Genomic DNA, 19,395 nt, shown 5'->3' on the forward strand with positions numbered 1-19,395 from the left:
AAAGGATTGGATTTTAGGAACTTGAAATCATCATAGAGTCAAACGATTTTAATTGTATTTTGATGGAATTTGTGAAAAATGACTATGTATTTTTATGTGAATTTGATGTAATAAATGTATTTAAATCGATTACAATTGTTAGACATTCGTTATTCTAGTGCGAGGATTTGGTTCAGTGGATACTATTTAAAAATATTATTAAAACAATTTTGGCAAAGAAGGGAAATCCCATCTATTCATTTACCACATATATTTGACAAGCATAGTATGGCTCCAGAATATTGGCCTTATGTAGAATTGCTTTTTACTGTTTGTTCAGCCTTGTTAAGGTTGGTTCACATTCGTATTCCTAGGTAGTTGTAAGTATGGACTGCTTATACTGCTGTGCCATACATTTCAAAGGATGTAGCTTTCCCCTAGGCATGCAAATCATGAACTAGGTCTTTCAGTTATTAATCATTAATTATTTACGTTCACAGAAATCTTCAAAGTCTTCTCGGAGGTGATGCATTGCAATCTTTGTTCATGCTAGTAGAACTGCATCCACTGCAAACAGCTGAATTGGTATTTGGGCCTTTCACAACCTGAAGACATCAAGATTGAGGGCAGAAAAAGTTTTGCCCATGTTTCTTAAGAATAAATTGAATAGTGCAGGCAACAGGATTCAGCCTCGTCTATCTCCCATGTGGATTCCAAAGGCTCATGTACATGCCTGTTTAGGGCTGTTATTTTAATCTGGCTGAGTTGTTGCTGTCTAGTTTAATCAGACTATTTAGAAGTTTGTAGAGTAAGCCATATTCTTTGAGTGTATACCATGGAGTAGATCTGTCGACTCAATCAAAGACAGTTTTTAGGTCCCGGCTGGACAGTGCATGTGCTGTATTGAAGAGACATGGTGTTTTCAATCTGTGGGCTTCAGCCTACCCATAGGCTTACCATTTGCTTGCTCCATCGTCACGCCTATAGCCTTTGCCCCAGTTTGTCCATGGCATGTATACAGCATGCCTCTTCTTGTGTTTAGCCCTACCCAAAGTATGGACCAAGTACTTGTGTCCATCCACTGCTCCTGTTTTAGGAGCTACTTTTTTCTTTGCACTTAAGCACTCCACACAAGTGTTCATGTTTTCACTTGCTCAGTCCTAAATCTCCTGTTGCCTCTTTCCACACCGCTCCCACCCGCCTCATCCCAACCCCAGCCAAATCGCCCTCACATCCAAATGCTGTTTTATCTGGTTTGCTACAAATGTATTTATGGTGATGCAGGCTAATGTAATTTCATCCAGAAGAGTGGGTTAGGTGTTTGGTGTGATTTGTTTTTTAGTTACCTGTTATTACTTTATTTAAATGGATTAACATGCAGCGTCTAACTTTAAATGCACTGACTTAAATATGGAAACCACGTCCTCGGGGTTTGTGTTGTGTTCAGTTGCTAAAATACACACGGATAGGGTGATACATAGTGTTGGCTGAGTACTGATGTCTGATGTTTTAGGCTACTCGTTTAATGTAAATGTTACAGATCGCACCGTGTTTATAAGGCGTTACCTCAATAACCTTGTTTTTGCCGTAATTTAATTTATTTAATTGCTGGTTTATATAGCGCTAGGAATCGACTCCCGGAGGAGTATCTCCGCGCTTCGACCGCTGGGGAACCCGTCCTGGCTCACCCTGAGAGATGGTCCCTAATGGGTATCTCTAAGGTGCGACCAAGCATCCCCGGCGGTCTGGGGGGGCCGCTGTGAAGATGAGGCAAGCTAATGCCCAGAGTTGCCGAGTGTGGTCCCTGACTGGAGTAGGCACCGAGGCGAGAATTATCGAGCCCGCTGACCCTGGACCACGACCCTGCCGCGTCGGGAATCGAACCCTGGTCCCGGGCCGTCCTCTGCTTACGGGTCTGCCGCCTCTAACCAGTGAGCCACACCACTCCACGTATATAGTAAGCATGTCGTGTTTAGCAACTGAATTGAAAGTAGATTTTAATTTGGGCATAGTTTACCTGTTTGCTTTACTGTTGTCTTCATACCAGGTTTCTTGTGCAATTAGGAATTGCAGTAGTATCTAATTTTCTTCGGGCTTTGTTGGTGAAGAATTAACACCTCTTCAGACCAACTCTCAGCGAGAAAACAGCCCTTCTTTTGCGCTGCCCTGCTTTCTTACTGTTTCGCATTACAGAGGCTGTCATGTAAAGTGCACCGGAAGTGCATTTTATTGAATGGCTAAGGTATGTCGCCTTTAAGAAGACATGCAGGATTTAGGATGGTTAGACAGTTCTCTGGTGTCAAAAAGGATTTTATTTCCTAACCGATGTGTCTGTAAAATGTTCTGCCTGGAAATTATCTGAATACTAGTGCTATCAGCTTACTTACCTGCCATGCCTTCGGATGCTATTGAAAATGCTCAATCCTTCACGTTAAGGATTGTGTGCCCTTCCGAATTCCATCATTAAACAGTACCAAGTATTTTTTTGCCAGCATTCTTCAGCTGCATCCAAATGAATGAACTGACTGTAAAAAAAGAATCATGTGTTGGTTTAAAGGGAGAATGTCCATTATTTTTGCAGTTGGAAATATCTTTCATCCCAAACCTCTCGCTTCCAATGCATCAGCCCTCATTTTAATATAGCGGACTGACTAGGGCACATCATTTCTATATGTGTTCCTCTGTAGTTGATGCACAGCGCTGGCCTCGTCAAAGTATGTTTTTCCCTATCTTTCCACCGCGCTGCACATCTGGCCATCTACTTTACGCGTTGGCTTATTATACACATTGACAAAGCCAAGAGCTCTACTGTAGGCTAGACCTATGGGCTTTGCCACTGCTTGTTATATTAGTAAAAAACAATGTACTGATGGTGATACGTTTTTTATTATAGCATATTTGGAGCAGATAAAGTGCAGCCGCAGAACCTAGTCACCAGTGCTATGCCCTTCTCGAAAGCCTACTTGTAAGTGTGCGATCATCTGTCCTGCATCTATCCATGTTTCAAATCGTGACAGAAGCAACTTGCTGAAGATTTTGCCCACTACATCTAGTAAAGAAATTGGTCGGTAGTTGGTCAGGCTATTTCTTTGCCCTTTCTTATGTGTGGGTATGATAAGGGCAGTCCTCCATGAAGCAGGTACTTCATCATGGAGCCAGATGGAGTTGAATGTGGTTGTTATGATAGGACACCAGTGGGCATGGTTGTTCCGGTGCATGTCTGAGGGGACTTTGTCAGGGCAGCGGGCTCTCAGAGGTTTTTGACTTGAATGGCCTCATAGACCTCCACTTTGAACAATTCTTGGTGGTCAGGGAGCCTGACCCAAGTTAGAAACTGACTGTTACTGATCTTCTGTTTACACGAGTTGCACGGATCTGGAGCTGGTCCACCACTCTTTTCTTACAATTTTAGGCAAAGCTGTAAGGATTGTTTTAGGTTGGTTGTATGATGTTACTACGCATTCCGTTGTAACATGCATTTTCCATGCATGCGTTACAACACGAATGCCACTACCACTAATATGCCACGCATAGTTATACAACGATTTTCGTTGTATAACCATGCATGATAATGGCATTTTCATTGTAAATGCTTTTTTCGATCCCTGCCCCAATTCCTTATTTGTTCTCTAAAATCATTTAAAGTTAGTATTATTTAAAATAATTACTCACAGTTTTTCATAGACGGACTTCTCCTTCAATGTTATGTGGTCCCTTTTCTATTTTTTCGTAAAGGCAGTACGTAGACGCACGTACGTTATTATGTCGTTAGAGAGGCTGGCTTATTTCGGGAAGAACGAAAGTCACAAATCATTGTCTTTATGGTAAGGGTTATTTCTTTTTTTAATTCTCTCTTTTTGGGGGGGTGTTAGACCTAGGGAATCCTAGACTACATAGGGTAGCCTGGCACAGTAGGGAACAGCTAAACTCTAAGGCGTTGGTTAAGTGCTTACAAGTCCCACTCACAGTAACTCAATGATTGACCACTAAAATAAAAGACACTACACCAGTTTAGAAAAATACCAGTACCTTTTATAAAAATAATGTTCTTTCTGTTTCTTATGCAAAATTCTGTTTACATTTAGCTCAGCATCAATTCACATGTTACGCAGACTTCAATACACTTCTCACTATATCAATGTTAAATCACAGGTACATTTCACTTGAGATAAGTTATTGTCAACTCCACAAAATTACTTCTTCAATCAATGGTTACAGAAGGGTAAGTTCACATTACCGGTTCAATGCACAACTTCTTATAATCTTGGCATGTACAATACCCCTCTCCTCTCAGATTCCAAAGCAGCACAATAGATTTCCACCCCCAGCCGTGCTCCTCACAGATCAGGCAGCCTGCTAGATAGCAAGAAGAGATAAGGCAAGTTAATGGGGCTGCCCTACATCTAATCTATGACTACACTCTTGAGGTAGGCTCAGGGGGGTTTGACCGCCTGCAGAGGTGTTATCAGAGAGCTCTGGATACTACGGGTACTCTCTGGCCCCAAGACACAGGACCCCAGAGATTCGTTACCCTTCACTCCCCCCTTCTTCCGTTTACTGGTGTTGTCAGTTAGCAGTTTATTAGCCCAGTTCACACGATAGCTTTTCACTCCTAGAGGGCTTAGCCCTTCCCAATTGTGCCCGTTATTGCAGCTTCACAGTATCACAGTCCGCCGGCACCGCCGCCTCCCGCTGCCCCACGCTACCTGCTTACTTCAGTGGAGAGTCCAACCGTCATGAGCTGTCCTCGCCTAGCGCGGACGCCGGGACCTCAGGGGAGTCAGCGTCGGAGGTAGGGGAACCGAAGGGCTTACTGCTGGCCGGAGCGCTCCTCCGGCGGGGCCGTGGCGGCGCTTCTGCCTCCTCTCGCGTCTCCACAGGCTGGAGCTCCGCCTCGGCGCTCCCTCTCTGACGCGCCCAGATTCTTCCGGCAGACAAGCTCCGCCTCAGGCGCGCCTCTTCTGACGCCGCCGGCTTCCTCCCACGAAGACTTCCTCCGTCGATGCGCGAGACAGCTGAGCACTTCCCTCGCGCTTGGGACAGGCGGGCAGCTAGCGCTCCTCACAGGTAGGGGTCTCTGTTGTTTTTCACCGCCTTTTTCCCTAGAACGAGTGCCGGTCACTAGTGTCAGGAATGTGACTGACGTCCCTCAGCCGGGTGGCACCGCGCTGATTCAATGTGCACCAGATTTGCCCACAGCCTTCAGGGCAGGTATGCAGGACACATCAGAGGGGTCGCGATGTTGCAATTTACAAGGGTCTTCTCACAACACGACCCGGTGCTCTATAAACTTTTCACAAAAGTCTCTGATCACACTTTATGGATGGTGTGACAGTGGGGTTTGGTCAGCCTGAAAGGGGGCACTTCCCAACACGCGACAGCCGGCCCACAGGTCGATCTGGTCACCACTGGTGCGCAATCCTCCTCCACAAGTCGCCTCTCTCCTCACTGGTCACTCCTGAGACTGCACAAAATGGCTGCTGGTCACTGGCCTTTTATAGAGTGGCCTGAGACCTCTGGAAGCCACTAGATGGTTCTGGAAAGTTCCTCATGTTAATCTATGGGTCTGCTCTCCTGTAATGTCCGTTATGGCAGTTGGTGGACACCATTTTAGGTTCCTGGGTGTCCCTAGATTTTCGAGGAGCATAACTAGGCCTCACAGAATATGAGGGGAAAATGGCGTCATAATCAAGGAACACCTAGCCCCCTGACAGCACTGAAAAATCCTGGTGGACATATAAAAATAAAAATAGAAACTCTGGGAGGCTAAGGGGGACAAAAATAAATGATGTTGGTTAGAGTATCCCCAGATGCAGACAGGTCTAACAGGGGGGAACTCCCTCCCCAAGCCCCCCAGCCCTCTTTTTTAATTCTACCTTTACCACAAATTCCTTTACTACGTATTTCGTAGTAAAGAAATGCGTGGTAAAGGCTTTACGTGGTAACCACGCATGCGTTGTAAAGCATGCGTGGTTAAGTACAGCGTGGAAATGGCCGCGTTGGTGTGGCTGTTTCCTTTTTAGGTCTAATGTTGTGAAAACACTATTGGGTCTTGATTAATATCCATTTTTACCCCTCTAGGCTTTTGACCAGAGTAGTTGAAAGTATATGTTATAAGTTAACTTCATGGTTTCGGAACAGGACTGAACAACTCGTGCTGGGATGTGGTGGTTGGGTAAATCTATAGGCTGGAAAGCAATCTGCACTTAATGCGTTGTACTAAACCCTCCATGAACACAAATGAGAAAACTACAGAATGCTTGTTGGCATCTTTAAAATTTGATCTTAGTACTATAATAAGATTTGAATTATCACCCAACTGTGGCATATGGCAGAGGAGAGGTGGCACATTTGAACCAGCATGAAGTTTAGCATATTGGCTCTCTGGAACACAGGTAATGCTCTAAATCCTCGCATTCCACCTGAGAAAGGTGAATAGCACTGTCTGTGCATTTAGGGAAAGAAGAATCCTGCATGCCTCATAACAAGCTTCCTGGGACAGTGAACGCATAGCTCTCTTATTCTATGCCTACATAGTTATCTCTCATTATATAACACCTCGAATGTTACCTTCGTTGATATGGCCCCTTTTCCAACCTCTCTTGAATTGCATGTTCATCTTTTTAAGTGCTTATAATTCAAGGGTAGTCATTGGGTTTGATGGGTTTGGCACTTGATGATTTTCACTGGATTGAACAAATATAATGATTTTATTAAAGTAAGAACTAAAACTAAACTTTTCTTTTCCCACGTACTTAATCCCTATCCCTTCTCCTGCCCATGTTTGGCACACCGTGTTCTTTCCTTTGAGCTTCTTTGCAGTATTCAGCGCGGGGAAACACTGTTTTTTGAGTAACCAGGCGCTTTACAAATGGTTTTATTATTATTATTATTAAGAGCAGTGGACTTGCAGTTCTTTGGTTACCAGCCTGCTGTTTCCAATCAGTCTTTAGAAAAGAGGTGCGTTTAACTTTCTTATGTTTCATTTCAGAGTTGATTCAAGGGTAGAATTTCCTTTCTTTACTGGCCTGTGCCACAAAAGGGTGAATTTGAACAGGAAGGGATAATTGTGGAAAAGGACCTAGAGTGCGCCTTTGAGTGAGAGGCTCAACTATCATCTGGAATCAGCCTAGGGCCTCTATGTCTAGTGTTTGCTACGCTGCCTTTGAATATGCAGCCTGGCTGGGCTAATCTCCAGGGGGCTTAAGTATAGCAAGTTGTTTTTAGTTCCTCTTGTGCGTTTATCAAACCTGTCACTTGCCAGTGATTTTAGGCCAAGGCACTGCCGGGCACTTTTCTTAGTTACTAGATGTAGAATCAGTCTGATTACCAGTTAAGGCATTGTTGGGACAGTAAAGTCTTCTGTGTGGTAAAAAAACAAACATGTATCCCCGCCCTGAGTACCCAAATGTACTGTTGTCGGGATCTCTAAAGATAATATTTTTGTCATAAGCAAACCCGGCTCATGTGGGTGCACCATGCATTGTCCTGTCTCAAGAATTGCAGTCTTATTGGACTGGAAGGGGTGCCCAAAGCGCTACCCTCATAGTGGGGGTGAGGCTACCGCCTACACTAGGAGTTAAGCAGTACGAGCGTGGTGGTGGCAGAATAACTTGTAGTGATTACTAGTAGATTACAGAATCTTTTTACCCTGAATCACTAGAGTGAGGCCACTCACCTTTTTAAATGTTCCTCTGCTCTGTGCTTAACTCACCCTAGGTCTATATCAGGTATGTTGTGGGGTGCTGTGTAGCGCAGGAGTAGTGACTTTGTGCCTAGGAAAGGTACAGTACAAGGATGGAGCAGTACTGTGCATGGCATGTGTGGTTAGTACTTGTGCTGGGTGTTTGTATGCCAAGAGGAATACATTATATTAGAGATTAGCATGTTCTGAGTGTATGTGTTTTTGCGTGGAGTACAATATGACGGGTGAAGTGTTGTGCTGCATGCACATAGTGAGATTTGTGCCGCTTTGCCTTCCTTTGTAACGAAGTGTAACACAATGCAGCGGCTTGGTAGGTGTTTTTAATGGGTCCACCCATGGAATTTGACGCAATCCCAGACTTACTAATGGCAGTAAACCTGGGATTGTTCCTAAAACCTGTGTCTACCACAAAGAGATGTAACAAGGAGAAATATCCCCACTTCCCTTTGTAACTTCCCCTTTGTGTCAGAAATCAGGAATGTGAAGGTCTTAGTTACCACCCCTCCAATACGATTGAAATAAGGGTCGGGCTTGTAGTGAGGGTCACCTCACCGCTGTTTATGTTTCTGCTGGCCTATCAGAGGTACCGGCCTGCCTGGAAATTACTAGTCTTGTTTGACCATATGTATTGCTGATTCTGACCCAGGCTGTGTCGTAGAAAGAAGAGGGTTAATGCAAAAGCCTGTGCCTATGTCGAGAGCAATCAATCATATATTTAAATTCTTTACATTTAAAAGGGGCAATTTTTTGTGAACAATATTGGCCTTTTTCACCTTTTTTCACCTTCTGACTCCGGAAACCTTGCTCAGCTGAAAGCAAGTTAATAGACAGTTAAAGTTTTCTCTGTGTTTTTACCGCACTCTTTCTGCCACAAAATCTGCCTCTTGTGCCCCTAGATAAATATGTGGACTGTATAAAGAGTATAATTAAATAGCGAACATTTTCAGGGATTTTGAGTAGACTAGAAATTATGTTTAGGAATATGCTTTCAAACAAAACTGAAGTCTCTGCAGCCGAATGTGTAGTTAAAAAGACAAAAAAGACTTATAAACAGCCGGCGCCTATTGGTCGATTGGTCGAAGCGTTGGGTTGGCATGACAACGGTATCAGAGCAACTTGGTGAAGACTGTGTGCCTCATCCTGCCTGAAGTGTCACAGCAGCCAGGGAAATGGAACACTTGCATTGAAAACAAAATAGGAATTAATATCGCCTCGGCAAAGAAGAGGGCGTTGACAAAAAATAGAGGTATTGTTGAAGTATGCGGTTTAACTTTTTTCGGCAAAGAAAATAAATTACGTAGTTGCCCAAATAATTCGGCTCACAGTGAGAGTAAACTTTGGACTGTTTTTCAAGTTTCAACCTAAAGTAACAGGTGGAGTGTACCGTCGTTTCAAGACTCACATCTGAGGCTGAAGTCCTTCTAAGGTTGGCACTTGAAGAGCAGAGGGCGTGGGGGGAGTACCAGGCTGCAGACACTGCCACTGCAGGCAACATATGTTGCTGTTATTGTAGATTAAGGCGCCATCTTCTGATACTGACTGGGCAGGAAGTATGTGACAGTCTTTCGATGCCGAAAGTAGAGGGTGATGGGAAGGTGCCATATTTCTAATGTTGCCATTGCAATGCAGGGCAGGTGTCATCCATCCAATGATACTGGAAGTCAGAGGGAATATGACATCCTTTTAATGTTGCCACCGCAGGGAATAGGAAAGATCCATTCTTCCTTTGCTGACTTTACAGAGTAAAGGGGATGTGGCATCCAGTAATGGCAGTACAGTAGGCCAGAAGGAGATACCTTCCTTCCAGCGACGCAATCCTGCTGCTACTACTCCACATGCCAGTGTTAACAGTGCATTGCAGAAGGGCCTTGTAGTCCGTTAGGAGCAATGCAGGGAAGAGGGAAGGTGCCACCATAACAATATTAAGAGTTCAGGGCAAAATGTATGTCCTGTTGAGTTGTTTATCACTGAATCTTTTGTTTCTTGGAATCACGTTTTTCCCAAGAAGCGCAATATTGTGCAAAATGCATTGTGTAAGAAGACTATAATGAAACCGTTCTAAAACAGGAGAAATCGTTTCCCCCCTTCCGCCCTAATTTTTTGGCATAGTAAGAAAATATAGATCTCACATTTACGAAACTCTTGAAAATGCAATATCTATTGCATTGCAAATGCTTGTTTGGAAAAGTACTCCATTCCACGTATTCACTTTAATAGTGGTGAAGCCCCTTTCCTTAGATGAGCTGCGTCTAAGGAAAGGGGCACAGCCATCATTAAAGTGAAAGCACGGCATGGAGCGCTTTTACAAAAAAAGGCAATTCTTTGTCAAGTTGACAAACAAATGTTTTTTTTTTTGTAAAAACGCTCCTTGCCACGGTTGCTTTTTAATGGTGACGCCCATCTTTCCTTAGATGTGATTTGTCTGAGGAAAGTGGCGTGACCACCATTAAAGAGAAAGTGCGGCATAGGGAAGTTTTAAAAATAAAATAAAAAATATGCGGCCGCATTCTGCGCCGCAGATAAACCGAATCATCAAACAAATGCCACCACTGATCTACATTCATCCAACCACACACATAAATTGATATGATCACTTGAATTTATTCAATACTAATTTTGGAATAAAAAAGTTTTTCTCTTGAAACTTTTTCAAACTTATTTTTGTGAAGAAAAAAGGAATTATCAATTTTTCAAATTACATCAAATCCTATAACAATACACAGGGACATACTAACTACAAAATACACAACATTGAATTTATCCCACAGACAATTTTCACATCTCATATAATTTCGTTATACAGAGAAATATGTCTTTGCTCAGGTTCTGTACAAATAAAGATACAGTAGTACAAAAAGGCCTTTGATAACCACCTTTTAAAGGATGTTTAATTTATTTGTTAACGAGGCCAGTAGCCAAACAGGGACCCTTCTGAGCCCATAAACAACCTTTAGAAAATTCTGACCTAATTACACATGAGCAACAGTGGTATTACATATTCAGAACACTTGTTTAGCAGAAAGAAAAACTGTTGATGCGTTTCGAACCCTGGCATGTTTCGTTTAGGGTTCTCCTCAGGACGCAGAACACAAACAAGCTCTTTTTCTTATCCATAGCTGATAAATCCAGTTATGAGTCTCCTCTACTGTGAAGCGATTTCCAACAGACCAGCCAAAAATAGATACAGGCCATTTTAATCCTCAGGGTTTGATCCTACCTGTGCGAATCGTTTGATTCGTTGGTTCTTTGGCGGAAGCCGAGCTGCTGTCTTAAATCATGGTCTCAAAGGCGAGTCTATTCACCAAAGGCGCGGCCGCCACATGCTATGGGAAAAAAATTATAAAGTGTTGGAAGAGAGTGTGTCGTGAGGGGCCCTAGTACTGGAGACCTAATCCTCCTGATGTTGATATTGATGAGCATTACCAGGTGGAATTCTGTCATTAAAAGCTAACGCCAGTCGAAAGAAGCCCTAAAAGAAGTGCTGCCCTACCTATAAAGATACTGTAAAGCAGTACAAGGGAAATGCAGAGTGTGGCCGAAAATGAACAAACTGGATGATGAGTTATTTATGCAAGGTGTGGGGCTGAACTGTTGATGAGTTACAAATGCCTGAGGAGGGGAAGACAATCCAATGCCCACTGACTTCTGACGTTGTCTTTTTTCTCTTTGTGAACTTACAGGTGCTTGGAAGTTCTGGCAAGTTATACACCTGTTACTCCTCCTGCCATTATTGTTCCTGTCCATCTTTTGCCTTCTCTGTGCTGAAAAGAAATGACAGCCTTCTGGTAAGATTAATTAAACAAGAAGGAGGGACTGTAGGGCTTTTTATAGAGGTCCAGCATACATGCCCTGTCAAACAGTGGGAGAAAAGGGTACGCAGTTCCTCGGGTAAGACAAGGAGCGAGTAGAGTTGACTTGTCAAAAGATTCGTCAGACTCACAAAGAAAGAGGAAGGGAATTCCTCTTGGCGGAACTAGGGTCCTCACACACCCAGCCAGCTAGATGTCATGTTCCATCATATGGACCTGCTCCTCGTCGGGTTGGCGCTGCAATACCCGACTCTACTCTCTCCTTGTCTTACCCGAGGAACTGCATACCCTTTTCTCCCACAGCCTTCTGGTAAGACTAAGAAATGCCTAACAATTATGTTGAATGCACACTGGTTGTATCCACACTGACACTCCTGTTGGAGTCTCATCAGCATATAACATATCTTTGTCCTTTATGTATTGTCTCTTCTAGTTCAGTTCTAGTTGTAAGAGCAAATTCAGAAACGTTACTATGTATTTCTGTTGTAGTTCATTATCATACTTTATTTTATGTTCTTTAATCTCTGCTAGCAAAGAAGCACATGAGCGCCATACAAAATCAATCAAAATAACATCAGACTCTTTAGTAATTCTGAAGTGTGCTGAAAACACATTTTACAAGTGTCAAAACAAATCAAGAAACCTTATTTGGTGACGCACAAATGATAAATATTCATCGAAACTCGATTTCCACACATTATCATTTGTGTGCTATATAGTTTTATCAGTAAAACGGAATATCATTGCACAGTTAGTGGCCATTTCAATGGTAAATGTGCTATTTCTAAATTATCATGTGCTACCACACTATGCTTTAGTAACATTCAGAAATCTCCCCGCCTCATCCCCATTAAAGCGAGGTGGGTTGCAAGAGTTTTTTTTCCTTCTAAAAAGTGGATCATGGTTCTAATAAGTTCGGGAAAAACTAATTTAATTAAATAATCTTGTTGTCCTTTGAGCAACAACCAAACGTGTATATTGACTCGATAGTGAAATAATACCCCACATTCACTCGAGTATACTGTGAGATGAGGACGAGACCCTTTTATCAAAGGAAGTCCAACATTCCTGTGACATATTTTCAGTTCTCTGTCTCTAACACCAAATACACTACCTGTGTCTTTTCTTAGTTTAACTTCAAACAGTTATGCTCCTTCCACAAAGAGACCGTGATCGAGTCCTTGGGCAGGGCAATTCCTTGAGAAGAGGAAGAGAGTGAGGGAGGGAATGACTACTTTTAGAAAGAGCAGTTTACAGCCAGGCGTCCTGGACGGTCTGGTGGCAACAAGGGTAAAATGAGGACGAAATTTAGGATTATCTACCATAATTATGACTTTTGAAGTCATTTCTGTGCATGGAGTTACCCAGGTCTATCGCCATAATTATATAAACAATAATTTCGACAAGGTTGATCATTGATTAGCGCTGCACCCATAGAAGACAGTTATGTGAGGTCGTACGTTAGGATGCATTGCCATCTTCTGTGCTTTGCCCACTGACCACTAGCATCAAAGAGCATAGCCTGGTTCATATTTGGTATTGATCCCATGTGCTCTAAGCCAGCCTCAGAGTGATTGCTGTATACATGTGCATCTACATAGTTCTATAATTTGGTGCATTGGAATATTTTATTGTTTGTGTAGTTATGTGTGAAGGTGCACATGGTTGCCTACGGGAGAGAGGCCAAATTCTTGACTTAAGTAATGGATGAGCTTCCGCAAGGTCCATCAAAGCATTCTCCAGACGCTAAAATGCTTCACTAGTGTTACCTTGGCTCACTTGGATTGGTTGTTCCGATCGACAACTCAATTCTCAGGCAAATTGATTTATGTGCTCTATTTAGCAAACAACAATTGCAGTCTTGACAATAAAGAATGTAAGAATCTCATCAACTTAAGTCAATAGCGTTCTTGTAATAAAAATTAAATGAAAATAATTAGTTAAGAATTTTAAACGTCACAATGGAATCTTGATAAAAGAAATAATGGGGCAAAAAAATAATCTCTCACGAGTGTCCCCTAGAGGGCGTCAGGGCACCAAGAATCTCCACCGAAGTTTGTTCAAAGAGCCTTGTAGGAATGCATGAGGGCAGTTATGCAGACTCAGTGACTGTATCCCTATTAGAACGTCTAAAAAAATGAGGCTCTCCAGCAGCGTCCAAAGTTTTCAGGCATTTCTGCTACCCGATTAATTCTGTACTGATTACTCCAGTCCTCTTAAAAATTGGGCTTCTCTCGACTAGGTGCAATTGTTGCAGCACTTCCTGCAGCACGCCTTTTAACTAAGGTTCCGTGGACTGGTCAGCAGGCTCCTCTGGTTCTAGAGCTTCTTCAACTACTGCCCATTCTGACTTCAAAAGTGCATATTTTCTGTTCCCAGCAACATTTCCCTTGAATATCAATAGGAACCGTCAACACAATTAATTTGCAGCAAATTCTTTGATCCAGTCCTTCAGGCGGATATTTAGGTTAGAGGGAAAAACACCTGTTACAATGTAGCCCTGTCAAGTAGTAGGCACAATATCTTCAATAGACAGGAGAAGAGGAGCCTCCATCAGCTCAATTCTTTATGGGGGCTCTGATCATCCATACTGTGTGACTGGCAGCAAAGGGGTTGAATGGACCATGGACCATAGGCTTTCAAGTGACACCTTGTGATACTGGGCCTCGTCATTGGTGAAGAGCACTGACAGACAGCGTTCCATTGAAAAGCTGAAGGGCCTGGTTGAAGGTCTGTCTCCTAATAAACAGAGCTGTGCCTGTCAGCAATCTAGATTGTCAGCACTGTGTAATATACAGATGACAAAGCAAGTCTGTTTTGTCATCTGTGCCTAGACGCAGCTTCCGACTCCAAGACTGGTAGGCTGTCGAGAGAGCAGGTTGCCCAGTGGATGAGCCACCCCTGATCTCAATCTAGTTCATGCCACACTTGCATTAGCATGGGCTGAACAGAGAAAGGCAATGCTCATGTTTGACGTCAGAGAGGAAGGCCCATCCCACAGAAGTAAAAATAAACAAGCATTTGCAATGCAATAGGTCTCGCATTTAAGAGAGTTTGAGCTATTAGCATTATAAATAACAATGCCTTTTATTTATGTGTTGAGTTTTAAAACATAAATAAAAGGCATTGTCATTTACAATACCAATAGCTTAAACTCTCGCAAATGCGAGACCAATTGCATTGCATATTCAAGCTGTTAGTTGAGTCGTTAATACGGATACAAGGCTATTGGCACTACTGTTGGCTTGAGCTGCCTATTGTTCTTCCAAAACAATTAAAACGGGAGAGGACAGGACAGCTGTTGGACAAGGATTCTGAAGTGCGAGAGTACTTGATGTCATGCCAACATGATGGCACATCTAGAAGGAGAGTAAACAGACACCATATCCGCATGTAGGACGCCTAGGTTGTCTATTGCAGAAGACTCATTTGCTGCAGTAATCTTTATGATGCAGGTGTGAGCGTACACCAAAGGCCTGCCAGGAGGTCAAATGACTTTCAACTGGGTTAGAGATGAGGGACGAACAGGGAGATTTGCTCGAATTAGACCCTTTCAACCAAGACGTAAGCGACAAACCAAGAGAAGTGTTCTAAAATGGAAATACTGGTATTCCGTATCCATAGTACCTGTTTGCTCCTGAAAAGTGTTGGTGCTTTCCTATTAAATGTTTTGCAGCAGAGAAGAGCAATTATAACCTCTGAATAGTAACCCCGTTTACAGAAGCCCGGCTTTCACTGTGCCGCCTGTTGCGAGTGCCAGCACACAACATATTATATCAAAGGTATCTTTCGCCGTCCCTAACTTCCCCAACTGCAGACGCTTTCCATATAAGCACTCAACTTTAAACTCCTTTCAGTGACAGGGTTGGTTCATTCTTCCATCAATCTCCCTTCTCCAGCACCACTGGAACACTGCCTGTTGGTAGTCACCTTACAAGATCTAGGACATGTTCTAGAAACAATCCCTCTACCAAAATATAGAAGTGTAGCCATAAAAAAATCTAGACATGTGGTAACTACTCACGAGTGCCAGTTGTGAACGTTGGTGGCATCTGCTCTCTGCTCCAGGATCCAGCGAGGATCTCCCTGGCCCGACTTGGCCATGGCGATTCCTTTCTCCTCGTTTCCGAACCGAACCTCTTTCTGCAGCTCAATACCGCTCCTCACCAACAGGTGCAATGCCTGATCGCCGTTCCCCAGGAACCTGCCTGTTCGAAGTTCTTCTGGGGCCTGCACGCTCTGTACTGCTGAGATGCACCCTCAATCCAGCGAGCTTGAGAGCCTAATAGTTCTTCTGTTGTCTGCCCAGAAGTGTTTTGATCCTCCTCTTATTGCATGTCCCCTGAGCCACCCCAAAATATGCATGTACTGCTTAACCTGATCAGCAGTATGTGGTCCCATCGAACCGACGTGGACCCAGAATATTCATATCACAGTCCGACTGGACCACCAGCGACAAAACTCTGACCCAGCCTCGCTCGCACCTCTCCAGCAGATACTGAGAAGTTACAGGCATCCGCCTAGAGGTCAACGAAATCAGCATCGTGATTTCAACTACTGGGAGGGCAAACTCCGCCTTTCATACCTCAAAGGCGATAAAAGGATAAAACATAAATATAAAGATAAAAAGAGAACCAAGGCGTTGGCCGAAAGCAATGCCTTTCATGCTAGTCCCTAGCGAATATGTTTTGTTGTTCGTACTATGTAATTAGTATTAACATATTGTCAATTACCTTGATTTAAAATGTTTACCAATAATTGTTCCTGCCTATTTCTGAATCAAGTCGCCAGAGCCCAAGTCCCAGGCTCACAGTGTGCCCAGACGCTGGGTTCACTCTCGGGTGCGGTTCATTTCAAAGGCCGGGGCACGCGCGGGCTATTTTACATAAATATCCTGGAGGTTGCCCAGCTGCAAGGAGGCGGCGGGCTGCATAGAATGTGCATCCCAAAGACCCTGAAGAAAGGGGGTTCAAAGACCTACAATAAACTCTGCACCAATAATGAGTCTATGCGGTTACTGCGCACAGCGCCTACAGCCCGCCATACTTCACTCCTGCTGCAGATAAGAGCTTCACACTTTTCAGAATGCCACTACTAAAAGTCACCCACAGCTTCTACGTCATGTGGGTGTGTCTTCTGGTGATCCAATTGGGAGTCGGCACTCAGCTAAATAGCTGCCACTTTCACTTGCCCCACGCCTAGACTAGTGCCGCAGCCCGGGGCTTCATTGCGCTACATGCTCCAGCTCGGAGCTCCTATTTTTCTTTAACGCTGGACCCCTGGCCCGCTCTGACCTCCATTCCGCAATGTTCCTTTCCTGAACGTCCGCCCAGCACCACCCGGCGCTTCCATCCGGCCTCATCCGCACTGACTTGCATGGCTCTTATCTGTTTCAGTCCTAAGGTTTGACCGAGCCACAGTCCTGAATAATGCAGGCAGAGGGGGCAGCAGCAGGGCAGGCTTCCTCTAAGGGGTTCAGGGTCGTCAACACACCTCTCCACCGAAGCGTCCTGGCTGCTGTGAGCAAGTTTCGCTTCAGGCTAGTGACGTCTGATTGTGAAACCGAAACTGCATCAGGCTCGGAGCATGTGAGGCAGAGAGGAGACGCCATGCGCGTGCGCATCGCCTGTCCGTGAACATGTATTGTCTCCCTTCGCTTACAAAAGCCACAATAGACTCGCCAAGGTGAAGCAGCGCATGCGCTGTGTTTGCTAGGCGAGACCTAAAAAATGAGAAGTCCAAATTGAAAAAGCTAGGTGTACTCAATAGGCGGATGGATTTCCTACTATAGTTCTTTACCTCAGGATAGGGTTTCTCATTGGTGTGCTTGCTCTAGACTGTTTGACAGATTTGAGGGCCAGATAAGTGTGTGCTTCAGAATCAATAAGACTGTGCTCCACATTTTGTAGCAGATCAGTGGGGTGTAGATACCTACATCTGCTTTAAAGCATCCAGGACTCTTCTCTTGCATCAGTGTTGTGATCACAAAAAGTATTTCCATTTTTCATTAACATATTAAAATGTATAGTGTAGTATGGTTTATTGGCCTTTTTTGCATGCATGTTAAGTTAGCATGGCTTATTAGAAATTTAAACGCCATTTTACCTTTTGCTGCTTTTTGCACACAACACTACTTATCTGTTTTTGCAAAGTTAGCTTTCACGAAGGTCTATACAGGAGAAAAGGTTTGTTTTTTGACATCTCTAGACATACATCGTGCCCCCAGTCTGTACAGTGAGCCGCCAACGGTATCCTGCTTTATCGGCGTGTCCCTGTAACACATTCTAGACACTACATTTTTGCAGCTGCAAGCCAAGTAGGATTCTGGCGCCTTTATCATAGCACACTTGCCAGAATTGAACACACTTGGAAGATTCCAGGCATACAGAGAGACTAGCCAGTCCTGATGTAATTTACACTTACTGAGCGGACAGGTAATGGGGTCCCCCTAAAAAAGCTCAAGAGACCTTCTATAGTTTTATAATACATAGTTCCTATATAGGGAGGGTGTTTAAACTAGGCGCTTTTATTACCTGTTTCGACTATCATTGTAATATGATTCCTCCTTTTGTATTTTATGGGGTTGTAACCATGCTGACCATATTATTTTTAATCATATGTATGCTTACATTGACTAAAATACTGCGCTTGAGATCACGTTGTTAAAATAAATATTTTAACCTTATTGTGTCTCTTTTTAGGTCTTGGCTAGCGTAAGACTGCGCACATGCGCAGTCGAGCTGGCGAGATTTAAGGAGATTCAGTACGTTTCACTAGCGACGTTAAGCCCCGCCCCTCTTTTCCATTGGCTGGCGTCACCGTTCATGCTAAACGGTGGCCAGCCATTGGAGAAGAGGTCCTAGTGACGTTCTTCTTTCTCCTTTAAGCCCAGTCCTTTTCAGACTGGGTTCCTTGACTTCCTGCTGGCGTAAAAGGTTTCTTATCTTCTTTATGGGGCGAAACAAATGGCCTCATAAAGAAGATAAGGAACCTTTTACCACAGCAGTAAGTTGGGCACCCAGTCTGAAAGGGACGGGGTTAAAAGAGAAATTTCTTTCATGTTAGTATAATCGTGGAACCCGAGCTTTACTTTTAAAATGTTATAAGTAATGCGCAGGTGCTGCGATTATACCTAAATGAAAGAAATAGATGTTTTTTCTATTTCTTTCATTGCGTGGGTGCCGCGATTATACCAAAATGAAAGAAATAGAAAAAAACATCTATTTCTTTTATTTTAGTATAATCGTGGCAAAGTTTCAAACATTGCTGACGTCACGTTCTCCTTATCCAATGGGTAAAGGAGCTGCACTCTTTTGGGGCAGACACTTCTAAGGATTGCAAGACCATTGCTGGCCTCAAGGGTGGTACCATGTGTCAGGCTCAGCCTCCCTCCCCTCGCACCCTCGCCTCAATACCCGCTGACAGTCTCAGGTGTTTCCTGAGAGTCTCTGCTGTGCGCTGCCTCCGCTGACAGTATCCAGGCACTCTCAGGAGGTTTCTGGCAGATTTGTGCTGTCTCATACCCCCGCTGGCAGTCTCCGCTCTGCCGGAAGTCACACAGCACCTTCCAATTGCCTGGCAATCTGCCGGCAGTCACACAGTGCCTTTAAAGTGCCTGGCGGTCTGCTGCAGTCACATAGCGCCTTTAAAGTGCCTGACGGTCTCTCACCTTCTCTGGTGCCTGGAAAGAGCTCGTCGTAGACGGTTTCACTTTCAGTTTCACTCTGAGTCCGTGGGGCAGAGACAAGGAGGGACTGAGTGCAGAATCCAAGAGCCACAGGGCGCAAAGTGCTCACTCTGCAGCAGTTTATCTCTCACTCACTCCAGGCTCAGCCCTCACTCACCAGCAGTCACCCCAGGAGGTCCCAGGCTGAGCCCTCACTCACCAGCAGTCACCCCAGA

At 44.0% G+C, this 19,395-nt stretch overlaps 1 protein-coding gene across 1 annotated transcript in view; it reads left to right on the forward strand.

The window, feature by feature from the left end:
- Window positions 1-19,395, forward strand: part of ZSWIM7 (zinc finger SWIM-type containing 7) — a 631,194-nt gene that overhangs the window by 605,436 nt on the left and 6,363 nt on the right. Inside the window, exon 5 of the mRNA XM_086958540.1 lies at window positions 11,365-11,469. Within this exon, the coding sequence (XP_086814666.1) occupies window positions 11,365-11,469 (105 nt within the window). The remainder of the gene's footprint in view (window positions 1-11,364; window positions 11,470-19,395) is intronic.

Source organism: Lissotriton vulgaris, chromosome 2_1 (assembly GCF_964263255.1).
Source record: "Lissotriton vulgaris chromosome 2_1, aLisVul1.2, whole genome shotgun sequence".
In the NCBI taxonomy this organism is placed as follows: Eukaryota; Metazoa; Chordata; class Amphibia; order Caudata; family Salamandridae; genus Lissotriton; species Lissotriton vulgaris.